Source organism: Thermobia domestica, chromosome 15 (assembly GCF_964235325.1).
Source record: "Thermobia domestica chromosome 15, izTheDome1.hap1.1, whole genome shotgun sequence".
NCBI classification, from domain to species: domain Eukaryota; kingdom Metazoa; phylum Arthropoda; class Insecta; order Zygentoma; family Lepismatidae; genus Thermobia; species Thermobia domestica.
In genome coordinates this window covers 107,092,007-107,105,438 of record NC_137468.1, presented here as the reverse complement: position 1 = coordinate 107,105,438, position 13,432 = coordinate 107,092,007, and the positions used below count along the sequence as shown (strand labels likewise).

At 34.5% G+C, this 13,432-nt stretch overlaps 1 protein-coding gene across 2 annotated transcripts in view; it reads right to left on the bottom strand.

Annotated features, from left to right (window-relative positions):
• anchor (integral membrane protein GPR155 homolog anchor) overlaps positions 1 to 13,432 on the bottom strand; it is a 300,439-nt gene that overhangs the window by 11,602 nt on the left and 275,405 nt on the right. For both annotated transcript variants that reach the window (XM_081740041.1, XM_081740042.1), the window contains exons 13-14: positions 10,591 to 10,678; positions 4,375 to 4,591 (exon numbers count right to left, since the gene is read on the bottom strand). In XM_081740041.1, coding sequence (XP_081596167.1) covers positions 4,375 to 4,591; positions 10,591 to 10,678 — 305 coding nt within the window. The remainder of the gene's footprint in view (positions 1 to 4,374; positions 4,592 to 10,590; positions 10,679 to 13,432) is intronic.

Genomic DNA, 13,432 nt, shown 5'->3' with positions numbered 1-13,432 from the left:
AATAAACTATAATAATTTTTAAGAAATTGAGATTACTCAATAGAAACTGGCTAAATCTATATTTCCTCTATTAATATTTTGTACTTCACCCTTGTTTAAAGGAAATCTGAGCTCCAGATTTCCTATATTAATATACCGTAAACTGAGGCTACTTGGAAAATTGGCGCATTTTTGCGTTATATGGTATAATAATGAGAGAACTATGACAGATACGTCGTTTTCTTCTAGACCAATGAAAAGTAGGCACCTAAAAGAAACAATATTGAGGTCGTAAATGCTGTGTCTTATTTATAGACTGGTTTAAAAATTCTCATAGCATTTGATATATATATATATATATATATATATATATATACATATATTAATTTTCTGTAGATTGTCCCTGTGTTTCCGTAATGAAAAGCAATTTTTACTTGGTTGTAGTAAATATCATTGCTTTCAGACGTTTCCTAATTAGACGAATTAGTTTTGCATTTCTACTTCCTTTCTGGGACAATTTGTGACCTTTTTTTTTTTTTTTTTTTTAATTTCCTTCCGTCTTCCTACTAAAAATGATGATGTTGATCAGGGGATAGACAACAATGACATTATTGAAGTTTTGCTTAAACCTACCTACAACCGCAGAGACAAGTTGTTTTATTCCATATGACTTCGCAGCAAAGAATTTTAATACGTGAATTGTTTTCCTTATAATACTGTATTACATTATTATTATTATTATTATTATAACAGTCTCATTTGCAGAGTTAACGTAAATGTACACTTGTAAAAATGGTAGCAGGTAATTTTGTAAACCAATGTACGGCAATTACTCATCTGATACATACATAAATTTCATAAAATTATGTAGGGCATGTTTTAGTGTCTTAAAGAAGTCTCAAGAGCTTATGCGTGTATTGGCATTTGCCAAAATTTACCTTGCATTGTTTGAAAAACTGCTGTTTATAAAAGCATATTGCAAAAACTTTACTGGTTCTGTAGACCTTAAGGAAGACAAAATTTACCACTGTAATTAGTTTAGATTGGTTCAACAATTCATTGTGTTTAACTAAAGGTTGTGAAAAAAAGTATCTTTTTATTTAAAACATCCTAGAAACACATTACTATGAAAGAAACATAGGCATGTTGCCAGGAAAGTGTGATCTTGCAAGTGGTTCTTTCCAAATAGTCCCATCTTTCACACAGCTCTTATCACTGTGAAAAGACATATTTAACAAGTAGCCCCAAAAGCGAGGTTACTTGTACATTTTGGCTCCTGAGAGGCTTCAGTCCCAGTAAAATTTTATGACTGCAGGAAAAAGTAAGATGGACTAACTTCTAGAAACATCACAAGAAGAAGAAAAAAATTAATTGCAATAAATAAGGGGTAGTATGATAAAGAAGAAAAACCTTTCGAAGTAGCCCCAGTTTACGGTACCCGATATTCCAAGGATGATAGGGCTTTGGAATTCCAGAAGTTCGTTCCACTTTCCGGTCCCAGGCAGTATAACTCGCCATATATATATATTTCATATTCCAATATTTGTTATCAATAATGAGATAAAGGCTTACATAAGCGGATGCTTCTGCATGAGTCAGTTTCTTTAAGTCAGCTGATTAAAACATTAATTTTTGCTGGACGTTACTTCTGTAATATTTCATCGATTTGTTCATTTATCACTTTCTATCAATTGTGAAATTAAACGTTTGTAGATTTTCATATTATTCTCATCTTTTATCTGTATCGGTAAGTTATTATAGACTTTTGTTGCTATATAATGAGTTTGATATTGTGTTATAGATTTAGTTGTTATTATAAATAGATGTTCTTTCTAGTTTCTAGATAGATGGACTTCAAGTTTCATATACATGATCAATTGCTTGACATTCATCTATGTTACTTAGGTAAATTAAAACAGGTTCCATATACAATTTTTAAAGAGAAAACTGAAAATTCTTTATAGAGAGTTTCTAAATTTACTTTTCATTTAATTGTTTATTAATACATATTCTCAAAATATTGTTTTGCTGTTGAAAGTATGTAGAGTAAGTAGCACCTCAACTTCATATACTGTAATTTAATATGCTATGAACAAGAGCATGGTATACCATCCGCAATATTTCCAAGTTAACGACATTTCTCAGTTGGAAAAGTTTGTATGGCAATTTTCTTAAAACTTTAGTAAGATACTGAATATGGTAATTTTATTTTAAATGTTTATCAAATGTATATTCCTAAATATTTTATATTTTCTTCATTAGTAAGACCTTTATATTTACACCTTACATTGACACCTTACAGTTATCACAATAATAAGATAAATATGTATTGGAGTGGATTATGAATATGTTGTTTACTTTTCTTTACAATATTTACACTTATTTACAATACAAGTACACACTCTGTACTTCTTAATGCATTAACATCATTACACTTTTCTTTAATATATATACACTTACACTATTCCAAGTGTTGTTGTTCATTTCAGTTGATTTATGATTTTTTCTATTTCTTGTTCAGTGATGGAAATAGTTACCTTTGTTTCTGTTTTAAAGTCTGAATATGTTTCTCCATTTTTTTTTTTTTTTTTTTTTTTTTTTTTTTTTCCACACTTGAAAATTTTTTATTGACTGCATTCACGGATTTCGCTTTCAAAATTTAATATTTGTTCTTGTGACTTCACTTTTACACTTTTCTGTACACATGATTTAATATATGAATAAAATTTTTAGTTGCTGAGATACTATTTCCTTTCATGATTTTTTCATTTACTTCAAAGAATCTTTAATTTTTTTCTATGAATATTTAATTTACTTCTATGTTTTCATCGACGCCCATCGCTATAGAAAATCCACAGTATCTGCAACTGTCCTGTTATTTTAAAACTATTTTAATATATATATTAACTATACTTAATTCTGTACTTTTGACATATATTAACCATATATTGACCATAGTTCTTCATACGTAAGAAAATAAACATAAATGTTATGTTTATTACCATATATTTCCTCTCAAAGATATCTTATTTAAATATTCCCTCTAATTGGTCCGGAAATGACACGTTAAACACAAGCTGAGAAAATATTTCGCTCAGAAATAGTACCAGCAAGAGGACTCCAGTGAGTAACGAATAAAGAATTGCACCAAATAAATTGTATGACCTGCCAAGAAAATCCACCTTCCACTAACGCAGATGGCTCGGAAAGGAATATGTCTCCAGGTAGTATCAACAGACCGTGCATTAACGTCTAAGACTACAGTGGTAATTCGCGTACACCACCTAGTGAAACTATAAACGGCATATAATAGGTAATAAATGAAGGTACAGGGCTAAAACAAATCAGGCATAAATTTACTTATCCGACAGTAGTCAAATACAAGCATTTTCTACCGCCCTAATGGTGCAGCAACTTCCCACTAATGCAGGGCAACTTTTCAACCCGCACTCATGGTTATTTGGTGTTTGGGTAAGCTAATATGTTAATGATCCGTAAAGTTCAAAAAATTTAAAGGTGAATATCACAGCACTATGACCTCTCTTTCAGCAAAGATATCCCTCGTTCGTACAGATAAAACATTTAAAATCTGTGCATTCATATGAATAATGGATCAAGCCATGCCTTGTACTCGCAACAATTGGAGTGGATGTACGACACTGTGTACAGAAAATATCCTGCATTGTTGACAACGCAAACTTTCATACTTTTCAACTGACCAGGAAAAAACTCCCGGTACTTAAGACAAAGGAACAGTTGTTACACACCCAGCATTTAATCCGGACCTTGCGCCTTTGAAATTATTTGTTCCGACTAATAGCTCACTTTCTGCCTTCTTGATGTTTCAATATCCAAGAGGAAGTGGAGTGCACAAGTTTTCGTTTCGAAGGGCAAGAATTAGTATCGGTATAGAGTTGAGGATCTGACTGAAAGGTGGCTTCAGACGGTGCAATAAGATGCCCTTCACTTTCAGTGCTAGACAACTTTCGATGAAACTTGATGCATAAAGCAAGTAAGGTGCAGAAATATTGAAAAACTTTTAACTCACTATTGTCTTATAAGGAATAAAAGCAACGTATATTAATTGTACGAAGTCTCATAGTACTGAAACAAGAATAAAAATATTTTAATATTACATTTCCTTATTTAATAAAAATCAATCTTAAATAGATACATCATCTGTTTATAGGGCTGTCTTTTTCACGGAGTAAAAAGTTGTAAAGAAAGTGTGGACTGAAGTGGGAAAGAAAGGTATTCAATTTTGAACTGCCGAAATATGCAAAATACACGACGAGTGTTGCTGAGTTCACATGATGAGGAAATAATTTCTATGAAGAGAAGATACAGATAAAATAGTGCTTGTTTGAATTTTAAATCTAAATCACTCTCACTTACCACAAACATGGAGCAAAGAAGTAATAACAGGAGAACAATATGTTTCAAAACTTGAGATTTATCCTCTTCCTCTTTAATGAATTGCTCTTCTGCCTCTCCTAATTCTGGCGCGCGTTGTTCAGAATGATATTCTTGAACAAGCTGATGGCAGCGCTCTCGTGCAGGAGTTGGACACCCAAACCTTGCTGGACACAAGTCGCCGGGTGTACGTGTTATGCTGTTGGAAATAAACATGAAATAAAACTAAAACTTGTACGTTCGAATTAGCTAAAGCTTTCATTTAAGCAGAATGCTTAGCACATATTATACTAACGCATTTAAGAACACACAAATATGTATTTAAGAACACCCACTAAGAATTCACAGATTTAATCCGAAAGTTGGAACACAAAAAGACAAAGGTAGGCCACAGTTAACCTAAGGCTTCCATGGAAGATCCAAAATACATTATACACTGTTTTCTAAAATATACAGTACTTACCTCAACAGCAAATGCGACAACCTCAGGCAACCACACGAACTGTTTTGGTGGGTATTGGTAGTACAGATGCTGAATGTCTGAGGTAGATGCTCGTTGTAGATCTTGCTGCAGTTTCGCAGTAGTCGCTGTCGGAGTTCGGCTCGCGGTCAGGCGGCGTCCCAACGTACCTACACATGCTCGATGAGGCTTAGGTTCGGAGACAAAGCAAGTCATAGTCGATGGCTATATAGAGTACAGCACGCTGGGTTACCCTGGCGGTATGGATACATGCGTTATTTTGCTGGAATATGGGGTTTCACGAAGTGTACAGATATAGTCGGAGAACAGGATTGAAATGTCATGAATGTACGATGCATTATTTATATTCCCCTGAATGAAGACCAGAGGAAAGTGGTATGAATTGCTTGTTTCCCCGTTACTACACCAGAATATCAAGTGTTGGTCCTATGTAACCAGTGAAGACACATATACTCAAATTTCATGCATATCTGTACATCTAGGACATGCACACGCCCGTCTCAGTGCTCGAGACAGAAACAAGTCTCATTGCTATAAATCACCATCCTCTACTCTCCTCGTCGCAGCAGACTCTCCCGATACTACCGAAGCCTTCTCGGCAATGACCAAGTGTTAGAGTACGACAGGAACGCGGAAACACACATTTTGCTACCAGTAATCGATTATTTAGTGTTCGTGTGCTCATATGTGGGGCTATGGTGACTGGCCGTTACCGTCCTATCACTCTGGACGATCCGAACAGTCTTTCTGTCTAGGTGCTCTTCAGTGTATAATGGAAACAGAGAGTATATTTATATTTTCTGTTGAAACCTTCTGTTTCTAATCGTGTGCACCACAGACGGACCACTACCACGTCACAATCCACGAGACTGACAATCACATACCTTCTAGCAACCTCACTGCATGATTACGTCCGAAGTCATATAGTAGATGTTCACTAGTGTCATCCTAAAATTGTAAACATAGATTGTGATCCACTACAATTATACTCATCGCGTTGTTGAAGACCTTTAAACTAAAATCAACATGCCTTCTATAAACACTGATACTGAATTACACAATTCGTTCGAATTACATGATGTATATAGCATATACCATGATTTAACTACTGTATATACACATATTTATAAAATAATGGAAACCGCGTAACAAAATACAAATTGCCTAACACGGCGCTGAACTACCACTTCTTCGTAGAGTTGAGGCATGTAACTCGTAAACAGTCTGAAAATGAATAATGGAGTGGGCCATTCTTTATGCAGTATAACATTTAATTGTGTCAATGCTAATGGAGGAGGGAATTTTGCTTGACTGCTCTAAAACAGATCATATATGTTCAATAATGATCGAACCCAGAGATTAAGTGGGCTAAGGCAAAATTCACCCTAATGTTCTTTAAACCATGCATTAACAAGCTAGTTGTGCGTATTAGTGCATTGTTACCTTGGAAGACTGTCGTTTTCAGGAAACATCAGCATTATGTATCAGGTCACTTAAAATGTCCATATAATCATTTGCAGGAATTTGTCCTTTGACAGTATAGAAGTTTTCTACCGTAACTCGACCGTGGATGTTAAAGTTAAGTAGCTCTCATCGGATTGTGATTGTAACGCGTCGTCCCAGACGCTAACTCAGTTTTGCAGTCAGTTGTGCCACATTACATGTAGTTCTACAATTCGTTGTGACAATCATCTTCAATATTCGGAGATCCCTTTCAAATAGAATTGGTTTTTACTATTCTCTTGTCTGTTAATGTCTTGTCATGAATTCTATATGCCATCATCATCTTGGGCACTTACTATCGACACATCTACCACACTAGCAGTCATAGATACACTTGTTCGAACTAACTACAAACCCACAATTTCCTCTCTTTAAAAGAAGGCAAAATTTCCTATGCTGCATCATCAACATATGTCCTACTGCGCACTACAAGAACCCGTACTAAAGGGTCTTGCATTCTACTCACTGTTACCTAACACAAAACTAATAGAAGACAGAAGAGGTGTAACAATGTTCATTGTTACAAAAATTACATGTTGCAGTACACGGGTGCTTTTCATAACTTTCTGTGTTTGCGTACATATAAATAAAATGAAACACTTACCAACAAATAGTGAAGATATAATCATACATACTTAAAAAGTACACTATCAGCGCTTTAAATAGAATGAGTCTACATTTCAACATGTCATCCACCTAGACGCTTCTCAGCTTTTTCTCTGTTTTCTTTTTTCCCCTAATATTTATTTCCTCCTCTCCATTTTATAAAGCGCTTTAGGAAGTGCTCATGGTATAGCTAGTTTTTAAATACTCACTTCGAGATTCCTTTGTTTCGTGCACGTTACAGGACAAAGGAAAAATATAAAAAGATTCAGAAATATCATAGGATCCATAATTTAAATAGTAGATATACAACTGGGACTTTACACTAGATCACACTTTTCTATACGGGCATTAGTATACCGAAAATTTGCACGCGTGTACATCGTGTGGTCTCAGCGATTGGTCTTAGTGAAGAGATAAATTTCAGTATCAGGCGAGCGTTATGAAGCAACTCAGAAACTATTTAAATCAAGAAATATGGAACTCTTGTCCAGGTACTCAGAAACAATGGGCCTGATAACTAGTGTTCACCAATTACCTATATCCCCTATTTAAAAAAAAAAAAAAAAAAAAAAATCTAGCCGCATATAGCTTTTTGTAGTCTCAAAAGCCAATTAGGTTTATAGTTTCATAGTGCAGTAAGCATCTTACATTTCCTATGATTAAAGTTCAACCTTTAAAGTAATTCTGAATTCCATTTAACCCTTAATGCCGTTTCATTTAATTTACTTTGACGCAGTTATATACAGCCATTAACTAACTGGTTCATATTAGCTCTGCTATCTTAAATAACTTTAACTTGAAAAATAAATGACAAATCATTGAACAAAGCAACTTCCACTTTTAAATAATAACTGTGTGAGAGTTTCGCCAACTAACTAAACATTGGCTTCATCAGCCACTGTCGTTGTATCTGGCTGTTGATGCTGTACTCAACACCAGTCAAGTAAGTTATGGAACGCTTTAAAGATTTTTGTTATTTCCTATTCCATCAATAATTCGATGTGTTCTACATTCGTAATTTCTCGAAACTGATTTTCAATAGGCCTGAACTTTTAGCTATTATAATTAATATAAAGCACAGCTCGTTTAAGAAACCAATTTCTTAACTATATGTGAACAAAACTGGCTTAAGGCTTTCTTCTGCTTTCATTTTAAATTGAAATACTAATAACCTGATATAAAATTATTGTATTTTACTAAAACATTTCATGTCAACTGCTTATTATTTTCTTACATGTATTGATAAATATAAAATAAAAGCGTCGAAGCAGTTACTTTTCCGAATTCAAACGTGTGTTTTAATCAACACTGCTTACTAAAACTAAGTGATGATATCGTTGGTATTTTGCAAAAAAGGAGTAACTAACATTTTTGGCGAAACTGAGATAACAGCATTTTTGGACTTCAAATAAAAGACCTCATCATCATGCAAAACGGTTATAACTAAAAAACAACCAATCCAGAGAGAGCTAGCGCTATAACTGACACAAAGGTAGGCTGTGCTATACAAAAGTCAACCTATTTTGCCTTCTTTTAAGAAATTTATAATTTGTCACTTATCCCCTTTTTGCAAAATACTGACGATATACCGAAACGTTGAATATCATTATTCTCGTTGCATCTGTTATAAAGGCTCAGTATTATTATATAAAAGTACTCGTTTCTAACATACATGAGTTTTCAGACTACTATTGATATTTATTTCACTTGTATTACAAGCAGTCTTTTGAACTGTTTTACTATATTATGCGCTATAATAACTTGCTTGCAAGATATATTCATAAATTATTGGGCAATAATTTCTGTTCAGTACCGTGTAGAACTTGTTTCGTATGAGTTCTATATAATGCTTGTCGAAGTAAACAACCTTTACGTGCTCTCTCAGTATACAGAATAATAACATCATTGTTGGCGCAATTCATCTAGAATTGTTATTTTCACAGTATCGATACCAACGTCATGAAATGTTTCATTGCAAGGTATCCTGATAGTTTTTTTTTTTTTTTTTTAAACATTTCACGGTTATGTTCTTTAAGTTAAACGAGGCGGATGATTAATGAAAGTGAATAATTGTGCATTTTTTTGAGCTCTCTCACCAGAAATCGAACTCGGGACAACGTGCACGAAAGGCGCACGCGCCAATCGCTTAACTAGCAGGGACGGCTATGAAATGTTCGTATGGGATGTAATTAAATACTGAAACACCTTACGTGGAAGAATATTATTATATGAACTGCTTAGTTTTGTATTGTGTGGACTTCTCTAGTGGCTTTCAATTAACGTGTTTGAAATGTGGTCTTTGTACACATGCAGCTTAAAATATTCTTTTCGCCTATTTTTATCTTATTACTCGAATATTTTGCATTCGAAGAAATAACACAACTTATAAATACATTATTATTCTTCGAGTAATACCTCAACACTTGTTTATATTTTGGTGATATGCCTAGGTGGTCTACTTTAAACATACATAATGAATTCTTGCTAGGGTTTGTTATTGATTAGTTGATTTGGAGTTTAGCGTCTCGTTCAGAACCAGAGCTCGTAAGAAATCGACCCACAGCTTATCGTGGGATCTGAACTACATGCTATGTCACTGGAAGTCGGAACTGCGTCTTTATTGTTTGCTACTAACGGCATTACTTCGCTTTATATCATAGTGACACTATTGAACACTTTTAATGTTTATAGTGAAAATTTTGATATTCATTCATTTCTGATAACATAGGCTGTTACAATTCAGTTGGTTTTCGGTTTATGCTACTGAAGGTTTATTGAGAATCTAAATACTGAACTTTGGAAAAAGAACTAACATTTATATGCTAACTACTTCGTAAGAAAGCCAATACTTATTTTCCTTGAGAATAATTTTGCTCAGAATTACCACTTTGTGTTACTAACACTAAATTACTATTATTCCCCCAACTTCATTTTTCTTTTCGTTTCTGATCAAGATTAATTTGCAATACAATGGAGCCTAATAGTTTCAGTAAATTTGGCAGTGCTTTTATTAAAGCACGTATGGAGACCAGAATCTAGGCACTTTTGAAATTTACTTAAGACAGATAAACGCAAGTTCCCCCTCAAATAGAGCAATTTAAAACGTGCGTTGTTGAATTTCTTTGTTTCAACTGTATATATATAAATATGGAAGTGTGTCTTCGTACTTAAAAACAATCAAAAATTAATTATTTTTTCATTCCAGATAAATGCATAGCCACTATACGTACGCACATACTGTAGCCTGTATATAGTACAGTATTCAAGATGAAGCTACAGAAATTGTTTAAAAGTGTAGTACGTACTGTAGGTATAGTATATGATTTTGATTGAATAATGTGATTATAAATTTGACTTAAATTTTTACTAGTAAATGCGTTGTTAAGTACAGTACATACAATAATGCCGTTTTATTACGTATTTACACTCAATCTAACCGTCCTCACGTTTTTTTACAAATATATCCAGTAGTTTAACATTTGCGGTAGCTCAACACTTTGCTGGCTCCATAGATGTTGAACTACCGAACGCTCCGTATTTTCACTCCGTATTTTCGCAAGTTAACAAAAAAAAAAAAAAAAAAAAAAAAAGTTTCTTCTCACACTTACCGACTCTCCTCCTCGGAGCTCACTTTCTGGTAATTCTTTTCAGTACCTGTAGTTATTTCTTCTATGTCAACTATCATTGTACAATTTCCTGCAATTAATACGAACACGTACTGTAATTAATATATCATTTATGCACACACTTATTTTAATTAATGCACTGATTCATTAAAAAAAAAAGGAAAATAAAGAAAGAAATCTCAATTTATCTTCTACCAAAATGTAAAGATACCCTATAATAATAATAATAATAATAATAATAATAATAATAATAATAATAATAATAATAATAATAATAATAATAATACTTAATAACTCTATAATGCAAATAATGAAATATCATGGTCAAAAAATAAATATTTTCATGTTTGAAGCAGGGGAACAGTGAGGGGAATGCGGGGAGACGACGTCTCCTAAATTCCAGAAAATATTTATGGCGTCCTCCTACCTTTTCAGATCCACTTTTAGCCCTGGTCTGAAGTCACTGAAGTTTCCGTTTTGTTGCATTAGAATACATTATTGCCTACGAATATGATCGGAACAAACATTATTGACATCAGTGGCGAAAGAATCTTGTATAGGATCCACTGGATCATGCAGAATTTCAAGAAGGTGAAATTGTTAAGTTTGTGAAGGGGTCCAAATCTACATGCGGGAAATTGATTGGTTCATTCGAAGTGTTTCCTAAGCATTATGTTGGAGGAGATTCCAGGAAATGTTAATACATTGATATGTGGACAGAGGACCTTCAGTCAATATCAGCATATCTAACACACCCCGCATTACTTTCAGTGGACGCACAGTAAGAGTGACACACACTACAGATGTTTTCGGCTCAGCAACATTAATATGTACCACTCACAATCTTTTCAAAAGAATATGAGTATTTAGCAAGATTGTGGCTCTCTACCTTCACGTCACTGAAAACTCCCAAGGTAGTATCAAGAAAGAGCTCATTCAATGGAGGAGTAGGTCTTGGTGGTGAAGACAGTTTTTGTTTGGAAATAAGTATAGACGGCATAGTATCTCTAGTTCCAAGATACACGGGCTGGTTTGTTAAAATGTGTGAAGTCATGAGTTACAGGTTGGAAAGTTTTGATCAATCAAGTTTTAGGTTGATACCACTGAAATGATACCTGTGACTTTCTATTTAAATAGTCATGAAGTGGTTCAAGCATAAGCATGTACGTCATATAGAGAAGTTCACGTGAAACAAAGTTCATCGAATCAACATACTATATGTTCATGAGGGAATTTCTGATTATCATTTCACCTCATTCTCATCAGTTTAATAGTAAATTAACGCATTGAAATACAATGACAGGCAATCTCGCTATTGGTCATTTTATGGTGGTGGTATACAGAATTGAACTACTCTTAAACATCTGTGATACTCAAATTGCAAAATCTATTTACAAATTTGAAAATTCCATGATTGTGTGTTCATAAATTCATGACAGTATGACAATCAAAGAGTAAAAATGTGTGAGTGAGCACATCATTCGTGGTTTGAAACGTGGTTTGAAACGTGGAATCAAACGTGGTTTGAAAATATGAGCACCGATCTCATGAACGGCATGTGACTGTTCAGTGAGCGGAGTGCGTATTGCAGTAGTTAACACTCCGGCACCTGCGTTAGAAACGGAAAACTTGGGTTCGATTTCTGGTTCAATCCCGTACTTATTCATGCTTTAAATTTCATTGAATTCACTTACAGCGAGGAGGTGTAAAGAAAATCGATTGATTCCTCCCATTTTCTCATGTAATAACCATGATAGTAGACAGTATATATAAAATAAAGTGAAAAATAATTGTACTCTGATGGGTTTTTACCTCTCCACGTACAGCCTGTCACACACAATCAGTTTGTCAACAAACTGCATTTTACAGATGAAAGTCAAGATATGTAAAGACCCTAAGTGTAATGATTAAACATGATGGCATGTTGATTGCTTAGGATTAAGAAGCATAGCAACTTGCACTCGCTCAATGTTCGCTGGAATTATCTGCTGTTGTTTTCTGTGAATGTAGTTTGTTTTGTACATTTTTAGAAGTACGCTACTGTTTACTCATTTCATAAAATGTCTTCCACGTAGAAACTGGCAATGGCTGTATTGTCTCTGAACTCTCACTGAATGCAAGCTGCACTGATATAATGGACTTGGTTTCAAATAAACTTCTTCATATGGAATTCAAGATTACATGGGTACTCAAATGCAAGGTTACAAAAATGTCAGCACAAGTTCGCCTTGCTTCTTTACTACTCATGTTGTACAGTAATAAAAACCTAAAATTAGGTAGCACAAAATGCTTCACCGTATACAACAGTCACTCATATTCGGTGTACTGCATATATTCACATCCAGACCATCCAGCCAATTTTGATCATTTCTGCCAGACATGAAATTTCTCTGTGCAACAAACATGCAACGCACTGACAAAATATCAAAACGTGCTCCCTAGAATGTCTAACAATTCTGATTCTTGCCAACTGCAATTACACTTAACATCTCGCGTCTCAAGGCTCATAAAGTTTGGTGTGAGAGGGCACTCAACAACCTACAACACCACACTAAAGAAAAGAAATCGTTCAGTTTTACGTCCCACGTTTATGTCGGTTAGGCTAAAGGAGACGGTGATTATGATAAATGAATGAAATGGTGGAATGACGAAAGTGGGAGGAAACGGGAGAACCCCGAGAAAACCCACGAGCACGGTGTTTGTCCACCACGAAGTCCACACGGCGTGAGCTGGGATCGAACCAGGGACCCCAAGCACCGGAGGTGAATACTCTATCACTGAGCCACCGCGCCCCCCACACTAAAGATTGTAGTACGATTTAGTT